This window comes from Lepidochelys kempii, chromosome 2 (genome assembly GCF_965140265.1).
Source record: "Lepidochelys kempii isolate rLepKem1 chromosome 2, rLepKem1.hap2, whole genome shotgun sequence".
NCBI classification, from domain to species: domain Eukaryota; kingdom Metazoa; phylum Chordata; order Testudines; family Cheloniidae; genus Lepidochelys; species Lepidochelys kempii.
In genome coordinates, this window is record NC_133257.1 from 173,009,036 (window position 1) to 173,029,419 (window position 20,384).

At 38.8% G+C, this 20,384-nt stretch overlaps 1 protein-coding gene across 14 annotated transcripts in view; it reads right to left on the reverse strand.

The window, feature by feature from the left end:
• CNTNAP2 (contactin associated protein 2) overlaps window positions 1-20,384 on the reverse strand; it is a 1,665,145-nt gene that overhangs the window by 490,690 nt on the left and 1,154,071 nt on the right. For all 14 annotated transcript variants that reach the window (XM_073332778.1, XM_073332790.1, XM_073332779.1 and 11 more), the window contains exon 12: window positions 8,508-8,627. In XM_073332778.1, coding sequence (XP_073188879.1) covers window positions 8,508-8,627 — 120 coding nt within the window. The remainder of the gene's footprint in view (window positions 1-8,507; window positions 8,628-20,384) is intronic.

Genomic DNA, 20,384 nt, shown 5'->3' on the forward strand with positions numbered 1-20,384 from the left:
TCCTTCATTCTCCATAATTTCAGTGTTTTTCCAGAAATAGGTGATTATGGGAATTGCTGCATTTGCCTAGGCATGCTGGGTTTTTTTTTTTTTTTTTATTTCCCTGCCAAAGTGTGAGGATCCTGGAAAATGAACAATCAGCACTGCCATATTCCTCTTCAATGCCACTTTGTTGTTGTCTTCTCCCTCTACAGCAACTCCCTCTGCACTTATGAAGCAGATTAACATTTAATGTGATTATGCCCATGATCTGCATATCTGGTGCCTCAGCTGGCATCACTTAGAATGTGCTAGAGTATGTCACATGCCCTGCAGAGCTGAGAAAGAAAGAGAAGGTGGGAGGGAAAGAAAAAATAGTAAAAAGAGAGCAGGGGAGAGGAAAGAAAGAGAAAGGAAGAATTGATGGAAGCAACTAGAATGGCAAAAGAAAAGATTTCCAAAATAAAATAAAGCTTCTGCACTGATTTTTTTTAGTTTGTCCCCCACTATCCAACAGACTACATAAGGAAATTCCTTGATAGATGAAAGGCACAGAAGCACTGAAAACTCTGTGTAATTCCTACATATATGTATGCTGAAGGTGCTGTAATTAGGCAGATTGTCCAATTAGCCCTCAAGCAAAATGTCCCATTAGAGAAGCCAATTGCACAAGATATGTACAATAGAATTAAACATTTACCACTATCAGGCCACTTTTCATCAAGTATGTGGTGATGAATGACACATTTATAGCCATGCCATATGTTTCGACATATGTCATCATAAAAAAGCACTCCAGTTACCCGCTATTTATGGCAAGGAGATGCAAAATCATGGGGCACAACAGTTGTGGCTGCTTAAAGTCTGTTCACAGTCTCATTGCAATAACTACCACATGTACAATTTTCATGAAATGCTGGGATGGGGGTCCATCTTTTTGTGTAACTGGCATGATTGAGAGAGGTTAAAGGTACAGTTAGTAAATTCTCAAAGTATGTGGAGACAGAGGGCTTTACAGTCCTGAGCTCCAGTGGAAAAGGAAAAGGATAAGTGATGATCATAACTGCTTGCAGAAGCCAACAACAGGTACCCAGATACCACAATGATGACCACAGTGTACAAGACACAGTAGTTTAATGCCTTCAGTAGCAACAACTTGGAATGTGTTTACAACTCTCTACATTTGCTCTTAATGCAGACTGGCCGGTAGATTTAGAGTAGCGCTGTAGCACAGAGCACGAGATGGGAATGGCTAGACCATGACCACACTCCCTTATATAAGCTCATAGGGATCTGGAAAACTATAGTTAGGGCTGGTCAGGCTCTACCCATGCACTCATTGACACATTGCAGCCAAAAACATGGTTGCTTCCTAGATGGATTGACTAGCAACTGAGGTCTCTCTGAGCCCTCTCCCCCTTTAAGATCCTTGCAGGGCAGCCACATTTTGACCAAGAGAGTATAAATACCAGAGATAACCAAATGGGCTTTGATAAAATAAGAACTGTCATGAACTGAATGCTATTTTGAGATTCAAAATATTTAGGAAAAAAGAAAAGGAGTAGCTTTCTACAAGCCATTACCCTCTGATCCCACTGAGGGTTACCAAAAGAAACTACAGCATTTGCTCAAGAAACTCCCTGAAAAAGCACAAGAACAAATCCGCACAGACACATCCCCAGAACCCCGAGCTGGGGTACTCTATCTGCTACCCAAGATCCATAAACCTGGAAATCCTGGATGCCCCCTCATCTCAAGCATTGGCACCCTGACAGAAGGATTGTCTGGCTATGTAGACTCCCTCCTCAGGCCCTATGCTACCAGCACTCCCAGCTATCTTCGAGACACCACTGACTTCCTGAGAAAACTACTATCCATCGGTGATCTTCCTGAAAACACCATCCTGGCCACTATGGATGTAGAAGCCCTCTACACCAACATTCCACACAAAGATGGACTACAAGCCGTCAGTATCCCCGATAATTTCACGGCAAACCTGGTGGCTGAACTTTGTGACTTTGTCCTCACGCATAACAATTTCACATTTGGGGACAATGTATACCTTCAAATCAGTGGCACTGCTATGGGTGCCCACATGGCCCCACAGTATGCCAACATTTTTATGGCTGACTTAGAACAACACTTCCTCGGCTCTCGTCCCCTAATGCCCCTACTCTACTTGTGCTATATTGATGACATCTTCATCATCTGGACCCATGGAAAAGAAGCCCTTGAGGAATTCCACCATGATTTCAATAATTTTCATCCCACCATCAACCTCAGCCTGGACCAGTCCACACAAGAGATCCACTTCCTGGACACTACAGTGCTAATAAGCGATGGTCACAAACACCACTCTATACCAGAAACCTACTGACCGCTATTCCTACCTACATGCCTCCAGCTTTCACCCTGACCACACCACACAATCTATTGTCTACAGCCAAGCTCTATGATACAACCGCATTTGCTCCAACCCCTCAGACAGAGACAAACACCTACAAGATCTCTATCAATTATTCTTACAACTACAATACCCACCTGCTGAAGTGAAGAAACAGATTGACAGAGCCAGAAGAGTACCCAGAAGTCAACTACTACAGGACAGGCCCAACAAAGAAAACAACAGAATGCCACTAGCCATCACCTTCAGCCCCCAACTAAAACCTCTCCAATGCATCATCAAGGATCTACAACCTATCCTGAAGGATGACCCATCACTCTCACAGGTCTTCGGAGACAGGCCAGTCCTTGCTTACAGACAGCCCCCCAACCTGAAGCAAATACTCACCAGCAACCACACACCACACAACAGAACCACTAACCCAGGAACCTATCCTTGCAACAAAGCCCATTGCCAACTGTGTCCACATATCTATTCAGGGGACACCATCACAGGGCCTAATAACATCAGCCACACTATCAGAGGCTCGTTCACCTGCACATCTACCAATGTGATATATGCCATCATGTGTCAGTAATGCCCCTCTGCCGTGTACATTGGTCAAACTGGACAGTCTCTACGTAAAAGAATAAATGGACATAAATCAGACGTCAAGAATTATAACATTCAAAAATCAGTTGGAGAACACTTCAATCTCTGTGGTCACTCGATTACAGACCTAAAAGTTGCAATTCTTCAACAAAAAAACTTCAAAAACAGACTCCAAGGAGAGACTGCTGAATTGGAATTAATTTGCAAACTGGATACAATTAACTTAGGCTTGAATAGAGACTGGGAGTGGATGGGTCATTACACAAAGTACAACTATTTCCCCATGTTTATTCCCCCCCTTGACCCCCCACTGTTCCTCAGACGTTCTTGTCAACTGCTGGAAATGACCCACCTTGATTATCACTACAAAAGGTCCCCCCCACCACTCTCCTGCTTAAGTGATCACTCTCTTGTTACAGAGTGTATGGTAACACCCATTGTTTCATGTTCTCTATGTATATAAATCTCCCCACAGTATTTTCCACTGAATGCATCTGATGAAGTGAGCTGTAGCTCACGAAAGCTTTTGCTCAAATAAATTTGTTAGTCTCTAAGGTGCACAAGTACTTCTTTTCTTTTTGCGAATACAGACTAACATGGCTGCTACTCTGAAATAAAACATTTATGGTATCATTGCTCACTATTATTTCTACACTTCATATTCCATAAGTGGAGTTGCCAAAGGAATATGAACAAGCCCAAAGAGGAGCAGGGATTCAGAAATGCCAAAAATCATTTGAGAATTGGCTGGAGATCTAATAAAGTCAGATTAAGTTTAGATCTACATCAAACATTGCAAACAACATAGCTTGTTTCAGTGCAATTCTTGTATTAATTACTTCAGTGGAAAACATAGAGGGCTTCTGTCAAGGTTCCTTCCCCATTCTGAACTCTAGGGTACAGATGTGGGGACCTGCACGAAAACCTCCTAAGCTTACTTTTACCAGCTTAGGTTAAAACTTCCCCAAGGCACAAATTATTTTATCCTTTGCCCTTGGATTTCCACTGCCACCACCAAACTTTATCTGGGTTCCTGAAAAAACGGAGTTTGGACACGTCTTTCCCCCCAAAATCCTCCCAACCCTTGCACCCCACTTCCTGGGGAAGGTTTGGTAAAAATCCTCACCAATTTGCATAGGTGACCATAGACCCAAACCTTTGGATCTTAGAACAATGAAAAAGCATTCAGTTTCCTTACAAAAAGACTTTTAATAGAAGTAAAAAGAAAAGAATCACCTCTGTAAAATCAGGATGGTGAATACCTTACAGGGTAATTAGATTCAAAACATAGAGAATCCCTCTAGGCAAAACCTTAAGTTACAAAAAAGACACACAGACAGGAATATTCATTCTATTCAGCACAGCTATTTTCTCAGCCATTTAAAGAAATCAAAATCTAAGACATACCTGGCTAGATTACTTACTAAGTTCTAAGACTCCATTCCTGTTCTGTCCCCGGCAAAAGCAGCATACAGACAGACACAGACCTTTTGTTTTTCTCCCTCCTCCCAGCTTTTGAAAGTATCTTGTCTCCTCATTGGTCATTTTGGTCAGGTGCCAGCGTGGTTACCTTTAGCTTCTTAACCCTTTACAGGTGAGAAGATTTTTCCTCTGGCCAGGAGGGATTTTAAAGGGGTTTACCCTTCCCTTTATATTTATGACAGCTTCAAACTGGTCCCTGTAACTTTTGAGAGATCTATTTGAATCCAATTTCAGAGAAACACCGTAACTTCACAGGTTGGGTCTCTTTCTATTAAGGGCTGAAGCAGAGCATTAAATCCAAACACCACCGAACTTGGGAAGATTTCATTCTGGATTCAGAAGTACTATACAATATGTCATGTTACGCCTTTTTTTTTAAAAATAAAACATTGTGTAAATGGGCTCTTCTGAAAGGATCCAGCTACAGTTGGGGGCAAATGGTATAAATACTGATTTGTACATATTTTTGCAAAGCTGTGATTCACATTGTTGGTATTGTTCACAACCATTTGGACAACTGCTGGGTATCTAAAAACGTTCACAATTTCTAAAAGTTTTACTAATTTATCCTGAATGGTCATTGAAATATGAAATGGCAGAACCTTAACTTTAGAGATTCTTGACTTTTGTATAATTTAATTTCCAAATATAACAGTGTTAACCTGAGAGTTTTGGAGAAAGGGGGTTTGTTTTTTTGCTTTGGTTTGGAATCTTTGCTTTGAATATAAATAGCATTTCTTAGAGAACATCTCACATGGTTTCTAGTGGTTTTGTAGTTTCTGCAAACATTGTATTCTTTATATTTTGCTTACACTGTTGACTAGCCAAAAGATTTTAGAACCCAGAATATTTTTCAGTTACCACAGAAATCCAGGAAGGGCAGAAAACATCATCATGACACATCCAGACTACCATATCAAGACAGTCTAGAGATATTGGCACAAATTATGTCTAGAAACATGGACAAGTGTCTGATGCACTCTGATTTTCTCTTCAACTTTTCTAAGAAAGTGACCCTATTGAAACACGACTATTTTTCAAAACTTGTTGCTTGACTTCATAATATGCATAGGTCAGAGAATTTAAATAGCATTATCAAGAGATAAGAGTTAGAGGCATTCTGGCTTTCAACTGGCTGATCTGTCTGTTTCAGACAAAGGATATTTAGATAGGCTTATTAAATAAAGTACTGTCTGTAGAGCTGTCTGTAGAGCTTTTTAAATTTAACTGTCTCTCTCACCCTCACAAGTTTACTCGTGCATCAGTGACGCCACGAAATTAAATATATTGCTGCTTTAATGTAAGTGATGAAGGAACAGCAATCAAATTCTCTTTCGATCTGACAAGCATAAGAATTTACAAAGCATCCTTAAGTTAATTCTAGCCATGTCTGTAGGCAATACATTGAGGGCTTTGTTTCACCTTGTCATTTTAAGAAAAAGTTATAATTCAGCAAATGGAAGTTTTTCCTTAAACATTTTATTAATAATGTCACTAATCTGCACTAATGCTTTTGCACATATAAATCTGTCATCCAGTAAATATCTGACATGCCATACATAACTGCATTTTAAAGTATTTTCTTGTATTAACTATTTAATGTCAATCAATACTAAAATGTTATAATATCTTTCAATATATTACATAAGGTAATTTAAGATTATATATGTCACCACTACATCATTTATACCATCAGTTAGATAATTCTGTAGAAGAATTAAAGAATTAAGCTTGATCTCTTCACCTTAATTACTATATTACAGATAACATTTCATATTGTTTTAGCACAAAATATAGGGTAGAGGTTACTGAATTTGATCCAGAAAGACATATATGGAATTGAATCCATGTCTCCGGTTTGGTGCTCTATCCACGACACTATACTGCCTTCATTATAAAGCAACAAAGGAAGCTTGAAGGACTGGAAATACACCCAGGATAGTTCTATATAGTACGTAAATATAGAAATAATTGAAAAATAATGCTTTGCTAAGCGGTCAGATGGACAATAATTTTTAGGGTGACCGTCCAGTTTTAAAAACAGAGTGGTTAAAGTTACTTGTATTTCCATTTTCACAGTATTACTCACATTTTAACAGTGAATCAGTTCTATCATGATCTCATTTATGTAGGGAATTATATCTACATTACAGCAAATGTATTGAACAGAAATTGCCTGATGGGAGCGATTTAGCTAGAGCAGGGTTCTGAAACTTTTTCATGGCTTGGATCACACCTTAGTGCAGAGAACGGATTGTGGACCCTCTGCCTTCTCATTCATGATCATATAGACCCCCTCCCCACTCACTGGCAATTTAAAAACAATATCTCTATGGCAACTACAGTTGTTTTGTGGGGAAAAAATGCTATTACGAAGGGAAAATGGTTGGTTTTCATTCTCTTGTCCGGTTACTTTCTGGTTTGGGGACACTATTAGCTTTATTCTTGTGTACAAGTAAATTTATTTTTAGCATATTTCAAAAGTGCTTACACCCAGAATAGATCCACTTTTTCATGCTCAACAAATTATTTCAATCAACTTTTACTTTGAATAGTACCCCAAAGCTACAGCTGGAGCTGAAGACAGTGGTTCATCTCTTGATTAGGAATCGCTAGGATATATCATCAGCTCCCAGCACTGTTCCCTGGCAGTGGATGCCTGTTTACTTACTGATACAGTTAAGGTGCTGGCTATGATCCTGAAAGCCTTAAAGAGTGAGGATCCAGTTAAATGAGAGATTGCCTTTCCCACTATGTCTTATCACTACAACATGCATCTACGCTCTTGCTGCTGGTTTCTGCAGTTGAATTCTGAAGACCTCTGTCAGGGTATTTGAAAGCAAATAGATTCTGGAACCTCTTTATTGTGCAGATATCGCAAAAGATCCTGTATTTGGGAAATTCAGGGAATAAATAAAATACTTCTCTTAGCTGAATATTTAGTAAGCTTTGTATTGGTTATTAACTAGTATCAGCTAAGTGCTGAGACAAATTGCATTATGTATGAACACTGGAAATGAATGAACAGTACTGTGACCAAAACCAACTCATCTCCTCCTTTGTTTTCAATATCTTATCCTTATGCACACCTGTCACACCCATGTCAATACAATGGGATAGGGCCCCTTTGTTCATTTCCCTTGACTGAGGATGAGGGGGTTGGAGACACAAATTCCAGAAACACTTTACCCTTCAGTACCTCTCTTTAGAGCTTATTGGATTCTCTTTTCTTTAAGAATGTCTGCATGAAATCATTCATATGAAAGTATTTTTTAACAGAGAGAACAAAAGAAGCTGTTTGCTTAACATACCTAGATATACCTTTTCATAAGCTAAACAAGATAAAACATTCCCATCTTAGCTATAGAGAAAAAGAAGAAAAATGAACAGCTTATACCTCTGAAAGAAATCCTCTCTCTCTAACCATTTCGGTCTAATTGTGAACATCATGTTGTCCAGACAGAAAAAACACCTTGCTCTGTCCAGAGAGCCTTCTTATCAAATTCTCCCTGATCTAGGACTGCTAACCAGTTTTTGCAAGTTGCCTATACACACAGTAGGATTTTGGGGACTGGCTCTAGGATATGGTCCACTCAGGAAACATATGCTATGTCTACACTATGAGTACTACAGTGGCCCAGGTGCAGCTATGCCACTGAAGGGCCACAGTGAGGATGCTTCCTACACTGACTAAAAGGATTTTCCTTTCACTATAGTAAATCCACTTCTCCAAGAGGCAGCACCTAGGTCGATGGAAGAATTCTTCTGTTGATCTACCATTGCCTATCCCGGGGGTCAATTTTTCACACCTGAATGATGTACCTAGGTCAAGCTAATTGTTAAATGTAGACCAGGCCAAAGGCCTCTTAACAATGATTAGGTCAGATACCACCCAAACAAGCTTGGCTGGTTTAATATGATCAGGCCTCTTACTAAAACTGAATCATTTCTTTCTTTTCCCCAGAAATATAAATTATGGACAGGTTTCCAAACCCTCTGCCACATATACATTACAAATATAACATGAAAGTGGTAATTACAGTACAGTTACCTGTCATGTTGCAGTAAACTTTCAAAGGTCCCAGTGCCCCACTGCCATCTGGATCTATCCAGTAATAATTTGAAGTTTTGCCCAGGTGTTTGTATGCTTCACAGGAGAGGTCATAAATAGCTGGAATGGAATAAAATAAAATATACTAATAAGGAAATTGAAGTCCAGGAGCAAACGATTCCCAATCACAATTACTTTCTTCATAGCTTCATTTTATATTTCACACTAGTGCAAGAACCATGAATTAGTCATTGATTTAATACTTGAAAATTAATAGAAGGCACAATATTTTTTCCAATGTACAGTGGCTTCTAGAGCTGGTCAGAGAAAATTTGATGGAATCATATTTTGTTTTGGAAGAAAAATGGAGACAAAGTTCCAACAATGTCAAATGCCTCTTTTTCATATTTTCAGACAGAACATTTTATTTTTCATTTTAAAACTACTTTTCATTTCATTTTTTTAAAAATGTGCATTATACATCATAATATGTAAAAATGAAAGTCAGAATTGGAACAAAATGTTTTGATTAACCTATTTTTTTTTATTTTGTTTCACAGATAATTTTGAAATGTTCAGGTTTCATTCTCAGTTGGAACAAAGTCCAATTTTGAAATCTCAAAATCCTTTCTGAAACAGAATTTTCAACCTCTATACAGTTCTGCTTGCTCCTTTTGCCACTTACTGTAGATAACTTAAATATTATCCCAGTATTTCCTAAGTGTTCTCAGTACCAGCTATGGGAAACACTATAAATTCTTAGGCAAAGTTAATTATTTATCGAAGTCCTAATTGGCAGGTTTTTAGAGTTGACCACTGTAGCGTGCTTACCATTAAAAATGGAGAGTTGCCACCACTTTGGTCAGACTGTGGTATTTGCAATACTCCAGATAGACTTTTCTATTAATTAAATAATTATATGCATAAAAATAATTTCTTACACAAATCTGGAAACGAAAACAAATAATATCTAACTAATATCTAACTTCTCTGTTGTCCAAAGGACCAGATGGTATAGCTTTGTGGGTTGGAATCAATCAATCAGCCCCTAAATGAATGAAATGTTTGTTTACCCAGATTTCATATCTACTCTAAAACCCACCTAATATGCTGGCAATTCCTACAAATTATCTCCTTGGTATGAATGGCTTTATTTCAAATGTCCATAAGGACAGTTCATTCTGCTGGGCTCTAGATGATTAGTGAATGATGAATCCCCCTTTTTTAAAGGCCTCCAGCCAGCTACTATGAGACAGGAAGGTAAATGGAGGCTGGAAACATCTACACCCCCACATAATGTGAAAACAGATAAAGTGAAAGTTTTAGTGTCTGTGTTCATGCGTGTGTGAGAGAAAGAAAATCTCTCTGACCTCCCAATATTGGAGAGGGACAGAGAAGACTATATTGCAGGATAAATTTATTGTTAGAGATGCTTTAATTTAATGAATTAAGCTTATATAAAAAGCAGAAATTTATCATAATTGAATTGTAAGATGTTCCACTTAGTCATTTCCCTTCTCCCCACTTCCACACCAATGAGAACAGATTTTCTCTTTTCACAGTGACTGCACCTGGTTTCGGACATGATTCTGAAAGAATTTATAAGATTTTTGAAGATCAACATACATAGCCTAGATAGAATGATATTTCAGTCAACAGAAGACTCTTGGTGAAGAGTTACAATGGAGAATGTCACACCATAACGAAGCCACAGTATCTTTTACAAATTAACAGTACTACAGAAAGGACTATTCACTGTAAAATGGCTTTATCCTTTGACTGCTGATGAATGAACAAGGTATATCCAGAACATATCTCCTATACTACTGAGTGTATTCTGGCATGGCACAGAACATTATTAATTTCATTTCTATGATACTAGACCACAAAAGTCTTAACTGGCGCAGTGGCAGATCAGAAGTAGTTGATTAAGAGCTCATAAACTTAAAGTTTTTTATATATAACTTCTGTTACCTAGAGTTTGGAGGTATACAACACTTTACGTGATACATATGGCATATCTTTCCCTCAATTTCTTGAGCCTTGTTATTTATGGAGAAACGGGCTCATTCAACTGTTTTACTTAAACACAAGCTTGATAATTATTACCATTAATTGTATCAGCAGTGTATTGCTACAAAAATTAATTAAAAATTATAAAAGTGTACGGTACGCACTATAGAATCTGCCTTTACATTTTTTGCATTGCATTTTTTAATATGAAGAGATTGTGATACAGCAACAAATTCTCCTTGATTAACTTATTTCATCAGGTACTCTGTCCTTCCTAGAGTGCCAAAAGTGTACTAGCTATTTTATAGATAATTAAAGGGCCCATATTTGATATGTTTCTGAAATGCTGACAGCCCAGAAGACAAAAAACTCCTTTATTTAGTCAAAGAAGAGACATGAGGAAGATACAGAAGAAAAGGGAGAAACTAGTATACTGAGACAGGGAATAGTGACAAACCAGGAACAAAATTGAGAGGGAAGAAGGAAATGAAGGGCTCAGTGACGCTGGCATCATTAACAGAACAAAGGTGTTAATAAGATCCTGTGAGAAACAGCAGAGATATAATCAGGGTCAAATTTATGTAGAAGCTTTGAAGGGAGTGGCAAAAATGTTTAAATTGAATTCTCTTGGCAAAGGGAAGCTAGCCATGGGATTATAATAAGAGAATAACAAGGGTGAGCATCAAGTTTGGAAGATCATTTTAGCCATTCTTAATAGGAGGGAAGTAAGGTAGGAAATAGGGAAGTCAGAGAAGTGAAGATTCCTGTAGTCAAGGAAGGAGATAAGCTCAGCATTTTATCTGATGGGAGAGCAAGGAAATGCTGAAGTTTTGAAATGTTGGAGAGCAGGAACTGGAAGGAACTGCCAACAGCATGGATGTTTGAGGAGAAGAAGAAGAGAAGACAGGTTAGAAGTTCTATTTAACTACATTTAATTTTGGAAAGGTGGGACATCCAAAAGAGGATGTTGGAAAGATCAGTAGAACTGCAAGAATGGATATAGGGGGAGAAGTAGATTGAAGACTCACCATCAGCAAAGAGAACATGTGAGTAGATTAAATCACACAGGGAGGTGAAAGTAGAGTGCAAAAGGGAGAGGACCATAGGCAGATCCTTATGGCCACCACTAGAGCAAGTGTCCAACCCACAGCATCCCTGCAGCACAGCCAGGGCCTGAGAAGGCAGCCTGGGACTTACAAAGAACAGACTGTGAACTGCCCTGACATTCCAGAGATATTATTTGTGATGTTCCCTGTCACAGAGCAGTGTTTCCTTTAACCTTTCCCATTTTTCCTTATTCTTTTTAAAATTAATTGTTGATTAAATAACTTGCATTTGCTTTAAATTGTATGTAATGGTCAGTGGGTCAGAGAAGTGCCCAGTGCAGAGAGAGAATCCCAGAGTGGGGATACCCTAGCCCCTGTCCTAGGTGACCACAGCAGGGTTGGGGGTCAAGCCCCCCAGGAATCCTGGGTCCAGCCTTGTTGGGGTTATGAGGACTCTGCCAGACAGGAGAGTAGAAGGGGAGTCCTCAAGAGCAGGGAGGCCGCTGGGTAAAGGAAGTGAGAGCGAGGACTCAGATCCTTTCGTTAGCCCACTTCACCAGGGTTGTGCAGAAGCCCAGGAAAGTTCCCCACAATAGCAGGACTATTCCCCCACTTACACCTAAAAGCTGCTGTCTCATTACCGGCTCAAAACAGAGATTTTTAGAGTATAGTATTTTGTGGGTGTGTAGCAACATTATCCTATATTATAATCTCTCTGAAATATCAAAACCAAAGTAAAATATTCTTAATTATGGCACTAGAGCAGGGTTATTACATCTACTTTCCCAGGAGCAGCCCTTCTGTTGAAAAGAAACCACCACCAACAAAAAATCTGTTTTTCCACCTAGAAGTCAGTTTGTCCCAGTTCCTGTTATATTCAAACAGCAGCCTCATGCTTTTAAAGTCCCCAATGAAACCCAAATATTGGTGTCCCCACATATTCCCACCCTTTTAGATTTACTTTTGTGTGTTTGATTGGCTTTGCCTATTGCTTTATTCTTGTAATAAATATACATAGAGCCAAGTGCAAACCAGAAAACAACAACGTTAAACTGTGCATCCAATGAAGTGGGTTTTAGCCCACGAAAGCTTATGCCCAAATAAATTTGTTAGTCTCTAAGGTGCCACAAGTACTCCTCGGTTGTTGTTTTTTGCTGATACAGACTAACACGTCTACCACTCTGAAACCTGTGCTGATATTGTTTGTCGTGTCTTGTTCGGCCAAAGTCGGCAGAGATCTCTCTCTATATACACCTTCTACACAACTACTACAGCAAATGCATCTTCAGTCATATATCCCAGTTTTTTATTATCAAAGAAACTGAGGCACAGAGTTTAAACTAGGGTAATGGTGCCAAAAGTCACAAGAGAAGTTCTAGATTTAAAGGTCTCCTGACACCCATATCTGTGGTTTATTTACTGGCTCACACTGATGTATATATCTCATGAAAGATTATCTTCAACCTACATATAAGGCTGTATATGCCAACCTACTGAATGACTTCATTTAGATAGATAGATAGACATTTATAAAATGATTAGAATACAAGCTGACAAAATTAAAAGTGGCAATGTTTCATTAATGTTATATTGTAACAGCAACTACATAAACAAAGTTAAAAAGTCATCCCAAACTAGCAAATTCCCATGAATTCTGGGTATAGTCAGATTTGGAGCTGAACTTTGTGGCTATCTCTTATCTCTACAGTGGTCTGATCCCAAATTCCAGATACAAATGTCAGCAAACTTTGGTTAAAGTTGGATTAGTACCCAAACTCTATGGTTTGGAACCATCTCTACCCTCCATAACATTGAAATAGTAAAATAAATTTCAAAACTCAGTTTCCAGTTCTGAGTTAAATTCAGAATTACTTCACAAGTTTATATTTGCTTCTGACTGATTTTGCCACATATAAAAAGTGAGAATGTTGTACGATGTAAAAAGTGCAAAAAACCCTTTGGTACAGTATTGGGGGTTACAGTAAGTTACCCATAAAAATAATCCACTTAGCCCCTGAAAATTAAAATTAGAATGGCTTGTATACGGTGTTTACGATTTGCTGAGCACTGACCAACTGATAACAATTTTAATGTATGTCTTACTTTTAACTGAATGTTTGACACATTAAGTTTTAATGTCACCAATATTGCTTTTAAAAACAGGCAACATTACAAACCAGAATATGACTATTGTTTTACAGAAAGTTATACTTTTCTGTGTTAATTTCTTAGGTGGATATACTTTGTACTTGTAAAAAGTCACTAATTTCACTAGTTATTTGGAACATTTTTTGCCTCTAAACCTAATTATTCCTCCCTACCAAGAATAAGAGTACTTGTGGCACCTTAGAGATGAACAAATTTATTTGAGCATAAGCTTTCGTGATTTCGTAATTTTACATGCATCCAATGAAGTGAGCTGTAGCTCACGAAAGCTTATGCTCAGATAAATTTGTTAGTCTCTAAGGTGCCACAAGTACTCCTTTTCTTTTTGCGGATACAGACTAACACGGCTGCTACTCTGAAACCTACCAAGAATGGAGCTGATGCTTTAAATACACCAAACCTTTCCTCATTAGCAGATCAGTAACTTAATATCGTCTTGATTATCTTGAGCCTGAAATGGTTTCAGAAGAAGGTTTTGCCAAACTTACAAATGATAATGATGCCCTTCTTTAGCAGTGGCTGGTGGCTAAGCAGATGTGGTTGGAAATTACTGCTGAGCATTGCCAGGTCGTCCCCCGTCCCTCTCAACACACACACACACACACACACACACACTCCCTTTCAAATGCACAGTAGGTTGTCTGTATAAATAAGTTTGTATCACCCCTCACTTTGAGAGTTCAAATCTAAAACAAATAAAAAAACAAAATTAAAGAGCGCATTCCCACCAGCATCATACAGACGCACCTTTCTGGCTGAAGGGCATCAAAAGGGATGAGGAAAGCATCGCCACTCGGATCTTAGATCCATGTTCAGATCTGTCTGTTTGAAATTAATTTGATATCTCACTTTATTTGTTCTTAATTACAAGAATATAAAACCTGATGCAGTACAGAAAAGATGCTAAGAAGGTAAGCAGGACATCTGTTCACTGTGGTTTTCATCCTCTCTCTTTTTGGGGGAAGGAGGGGAAGAAGTGTAATATTTACCTGTTTTATTTAACTCTTACGGCAAAACTCATCCTGCAAAAATAGAAAGCTAAAGAAAAATATCCTACCCTTTATAAAAACTTGTGTGGTATAAAACATCCTTCCAACCAAAGAAATAAAGCTAGACACACACTCGAACCTGAGAAAACAAAGTAATGTTAAGCCAAAAGCCTAAACAAAACAGCCTTGCAGCAGGAGGTGTAGCTCATTCAACTCAGGCTCTGAAAGACTGTGAGACAGTTAATTCCAAAGGGGATCTTCAACTGAGAATGCCCTGCTATGAACTACAGAAAGCCAAGTTCCAGGCACTGACAGCTGAGATACCCCAGTGGACCTCAATTGTGATGGTGGAACTGAGGGTAGGAAGCAGTTTCTTAAATAATCAGGTCCCAGACTACATAGGTCTTTAAAGATTCCCACACAGCCCTAGGAATCAAACGAGTAGTCAGTGGAGAGCAAATCTGCTGTGTTCTTCCTTATGACTCAAGACACACAGAAGGTAGCCTGCTGCGTTTTGCACCAGCTGAAGTTTCTGGAGGTTCAAAGCCTGGTCTGAGTGCACCACAGAAATCTAGCCTGGAAGTGTCAATAATATACTGTGGTGAGGTAAGCATGTGTGAGGAAAGTTCATATTCTCCTGGAGAGCTGCAGATAGAAAAAGGCACTCCAAACCACCCAGGCTATATGCATACCTACAAGGCAATGAAAGATCCAATAGAGTACCAAGCGCTGCTGTGGAAAAGAGTAGCATTGCATCCACTTTTGAAGGTCCAAGCATAGTCCTTGAAATGCCCCTTGATTAATCTGCAGCCCACATACCTCCATCCAGGTCCAAAATATAAAGAATAAAACAAAATAGCCAAATATGGGTTTCATGTAAAAGCAATGTGAAGTTGAGTATCACCAGCATATTAAAGGAGATCACAATACCTTATGCTCTCTTCAGTGGCCTTACATACACATCTCCTAACAAGATCCTGAAATGATACATCGAAAATTACAGAAATTGTAAGTAATAGCAAAAAAATGTGTTAGATTATCTTTTGTTTTAGCTTGTGAATTTTCCCTATGCTAAGAGGTAATTTTATTCCTGTTTTGTAACTGGGAAGCAGAATCAGAGGGGAATCTTCTGGGTTTTAAATCTTTTTATTTACCCTGTAAAGTTATCTTCCATCCTGATTTTGCAGGTGTGATTCTTTTAACAACAAGGAGTCCAGTGGCACCATAAAGACAAACAGATTTATTTGAGCATAAGCTTTTGTGGGTAAAAAAACACTTCTTCAGATGCATGGAGTGAAAATTACAGAGGCAGGCATTATATGAAGACACATGAAGAGAGAGAAGTTACCTCACAAGTGGAGAACCAGTGTTGACAGGGACAATTTGATCTGGGTGGAAGTAGTCCGCTCCCAATAATATGTGAGGCGGTGTCAATTCCAGGAGAGGTAAAGCTGCTTTTGTAATGAGCTAGCCACTCCCAGTCCCTATTCAACCCCAAATTAATGGTGTTAATTTGCAAATGAATTTTAATTCTGCTATTTCTCTTTGAAGTCTGTTACTGACTTTTTCTGTTCAAGTATAGCTACTTTTAAATCTGTTATAGAATGTCCAGGAAGATTGAAGTGTTCTCCTACTGGCTTTTGTATGTTACCATTTCTGATGTCCGATTTGTGTCCATTTATTCTTTTATGTAGGGACTGTCCGGTTTGGCCAATGTACATGGCAGAGGGGCATTGCTGGCACATGATGGCATATACAACATTAGTAGACGTGCAGGTGCATGAGCCTTTGACGGTGTGGCTGATGTGGTTGGGTCCTCTGATGGTGTCGCTAGAGTAGAAATGGGGACAGACTAGGCTACAGAGATTGGTTCTTGGGTTAGTGTTTCTGTGGTGTGGTGTGCAATTGCTTTATTTTTAATAAAATTCTTCTTTTAAGAACCTGATTGATTTTCAGTGTCCTAAAACCCAGGAATTTGGTCTGTGCTCACTTTGTTAACCTGTCGGTTGGTATATTATTCTCAAGCCTCCCCAAGAAAGGGAGTGAAGGGACTTGGGGGGATATTTTGGGGGGGATAGGGCTCCAAGTGGCCCCTCCCTGAATGTTTGTTTAAATCACTTGGTCGTGGCAGCAATACCGTCCAAGGACAAGGAAAGGAATTTGTGCCTTGGGGAAGTTTTTAACCTAAACTGGTAAAAATGAAGTGGGTTCTAACCCACAAAAGCTTATGCCCAAATAAATTTGTTAGTCTCTAAGGTGCCACAAGGACTCCTCGTTATTTTTACTGATACAGACTAACACGGCAACCTCTCTGAAACCATTAAACATAAGGGTTGACAAGACCAAACCCTGTGAAACCCTCTTATCTGGATAAAGGAAGAATCTGTATGGTTGGTAATTCAGCATCCTTCAAGGATACTATTTCTCTCTCCCTCTTTTTTTTTTTTTTAAAAAAAGAAAGTTTGCTATAAATGAATAACCTGAAATGTAATTTTCACATAGGAATATAATTAAACTATTTGAAATTTTAATTCTATTTCACAACTTTATTATAGCAGATTTCACTGCAAGTTCCTCCATTTTATGATGCGTAAGAATTTATTACCTTAATTTTGAATGATATATATATTCCCCAATAATTTTCTAATATTGTAACAAATCTGTGACCACCTAGCACTTTACAACTGTCACTATACTACACCCCACAGCCACTTAAATCTTCGTGGAAACAATAGAAACAGAAATATTTTATTTCAAAAGCATATGTTTCTACCACTTGTTAAAGCTTATGGCCGGATGTTCTGATTTTATCCATTAGGGGAGAGCAACACAAATACACATTAGCCAGTTAATTACATGGGCCCTCAGTTAGCCAAAGCTCATCCTCAAACACCTGGCAGTCACTGGAGTTCAAATCTCCATTCTGACATTAGTTTGGTTGCCATCTAGGATTATCAAGGGCCTCTGACATACATTTCAGCAGTTCTGATTCCAGGGAGCAGAGAGTAGTCAAACTCATAGCCATGAGCAAGTTTATTAAAATATAAAAATCACTGAGGGCCTAATTTTCCCACATTTACTCATGTTGAGTAGTGCCTCACTCCACCTTTTGTTCCAGATATGGGTTGCCCAATCAGGCCCAGAATTATTTTAAAAGCAACAAATTACAAAATCATCAGATGTCTGTTGTCTACAAGACACGAGAAGCATAGGCGTAGTTTGACTTCTATATTTGGGGGGGAGCATGGAGCCATTCATCAGGCCAGTGGAGCCATGCATGGGGGAAAAATTCTGTGCCTTCCAAAGGCTTGCAGTTTGAAGGGGCAATGCCCTCCCAAAACTACGCACAAGACGAGAAGCAATTCTTCTGCTGTACTCCACAGTGATATGCCCTCAGCTGGAATATTGTGTCTAGCTCTGCGTGCCACTTTTCAGGAAGGATGCGGACAAAGTGGAGACAGTCCAGAGGAGAGCAACAAACATGATTAAAGGTCTAGAAAACATCACCTATGTGGAAAGATTGAAAAGAATATCCATCATTGGAGATTTTTAAGAGCAGGTTTGATAATCACCTGCCAGAGATGGTCTAGATAATACTTAGTCCTGCCTTGAGTGCAGGGGACTGGAATAGAAGACCTCTCCAGGTCCTTTCCAGTCCTGTGATTCTATTCTACAGGATAGTGGTACAATAAGCAATGTAATGTTCTTCTTGCATTCATTTGTCCTACCCCTGAGTGCTTTGCATTTAGCCTTTGACAAAAAGGTTGTTATGATTAAAAACAGTCAGAGATCAATTTGTTACAGTGGATTGGTAAAGGGAGAAGAAAAAGGAATTATAATCATCTGATTTGACCTTCAGCTGGAGTTTCACACTGCAGGCATTTGGTCACTTCCCTAGCTCTGGCTGTCATGCAAGCCAAAGCCTTCCATCTATGAATGGAGATTCTGAAGAAAAGAACTGAACGTGAATATTCTTCCAAGCTGTAGCACAGAAGTACTTTTAAAGGAATCAGTAAACTGAGCATGTGGGTTCTGAAAGCTCTGAGTTATGGAACTCCACCTCCATAGCTGCTGTAAAGACTTCACTGTCTCTACCTCCCTCCTGCTGTGAACTAATGAACTTATTAAGGATTCTTATTATTAGCACAGTATTCAAATATGCCCTGTAGAGGCAGACATGAAATTAAAATACAGGGGGAAAATAATAAAATAGGTGGCAAGTTGCCAGGTCTCTGTTGAGTTGACTTTGGACTCATTCATGTTGGTGATAAACAAGACAATTACTATTGTGGTGATAAAAGAAATGAAGTAGGGGGTTGTTGTTGGGATGTTAAAGAGAGTGTGTTTCTTTGTCACTGGAGATGCTATAGAAGATGAATGCTATGGGGGTGAATATTGTAATTTGAGTCACCACACACTATTGCAAACCAGGAGCTGGCTGTGAATGCAGAAGCAAAACATCCTGTCCAATGAGAAACCTAAGTTGCATCCACTTCAACTCTCCCCTGCCATTTTGCTAGGAGACAAAACAAGGAGAAACAAAGATGAAAACCAAGAGTAAATCTGATCAAAAGTGAGTGTATAAAAAAACAAAACTAACATCTGTAACTAGAACAAAGATCTTAAATTAGAAGCCATAGTTTAGGCAGTTAGTATCGGATGTTACAGTGTTAGCCTACAGACATTAGAAGATTCTAATCAGACACCAATTTTTAACATGATAATTTCACAAATTAAGACACCCAGTAAGAAACACAAATACCCTTTGTTGGATTATTTATTGTGATTCTCTGTGGCTGAATTAGCTACCAAAGAAAATGAAGTGTTAAGTTGTTCCAAACTTGAGTTAAATGGTCTCATAAAATACAATATGTTTGAGTCTGTCTGGCTTGATAGCATGACATGATGCCATTTGTATCACAGTGGAACATCATTGAGTGAAGTGGGCTGGAGGGAAGCTCCAGGGAACTGTTTGTAGATTCATGCTGGTTTTGTATGGGTCCCAGCCTCAGCAGACTTTAGAGCTGCCCGGGGCTTGCTCTAAACAACTCCAGATGGTAAATGCTCCCAGGTTCACCAGCTGGGAACAGCAAGAGAGCAATCAAGTAACTGTGCCCCCTACTTCCCTTCCCTCCTCACCTTCTGTGCCAGATGCTGCAGGGGTGGTGGAGAAGCTGACTATGTTATTTCCCTGTCTCTTGAAGAGAGAGAAGTTTTTCCACTCTCTTTATGCTGTCAAGGTGGTGAGAGTGGAAGACAGTGGGAACCAGGACCTCTTGCTCCACTGTAGCCTTCCCATATGTAAAATGCAAATAATATAATACTTAACTATCTTTGTAAAGTGCTTGGATATTTACAAATGAAAATCTCTATAATGCTACATATAGATAAAGTTTGGGAAGACATCTACAAAAATTAAGATCAATGTTAAGAAAACAGCTGGGATTTATTTTTAAGAGCAGATGTAAGTGCTTCAAATCACCAAAGTATAGCTAAAAGAAGGATTTTTTTTCTGAGTTCATTTCAATATTTTTCTTGACTTTGATTGTAGGATGTTTGATCTTTCATTAATAAGTCCTGGACTTCTTTATCAGTGTATAAAAAAGTCCTGTTACACAAACTGATGCTTTTCACTACAGAGCTCAAAAATGGCTCCTCCTGAA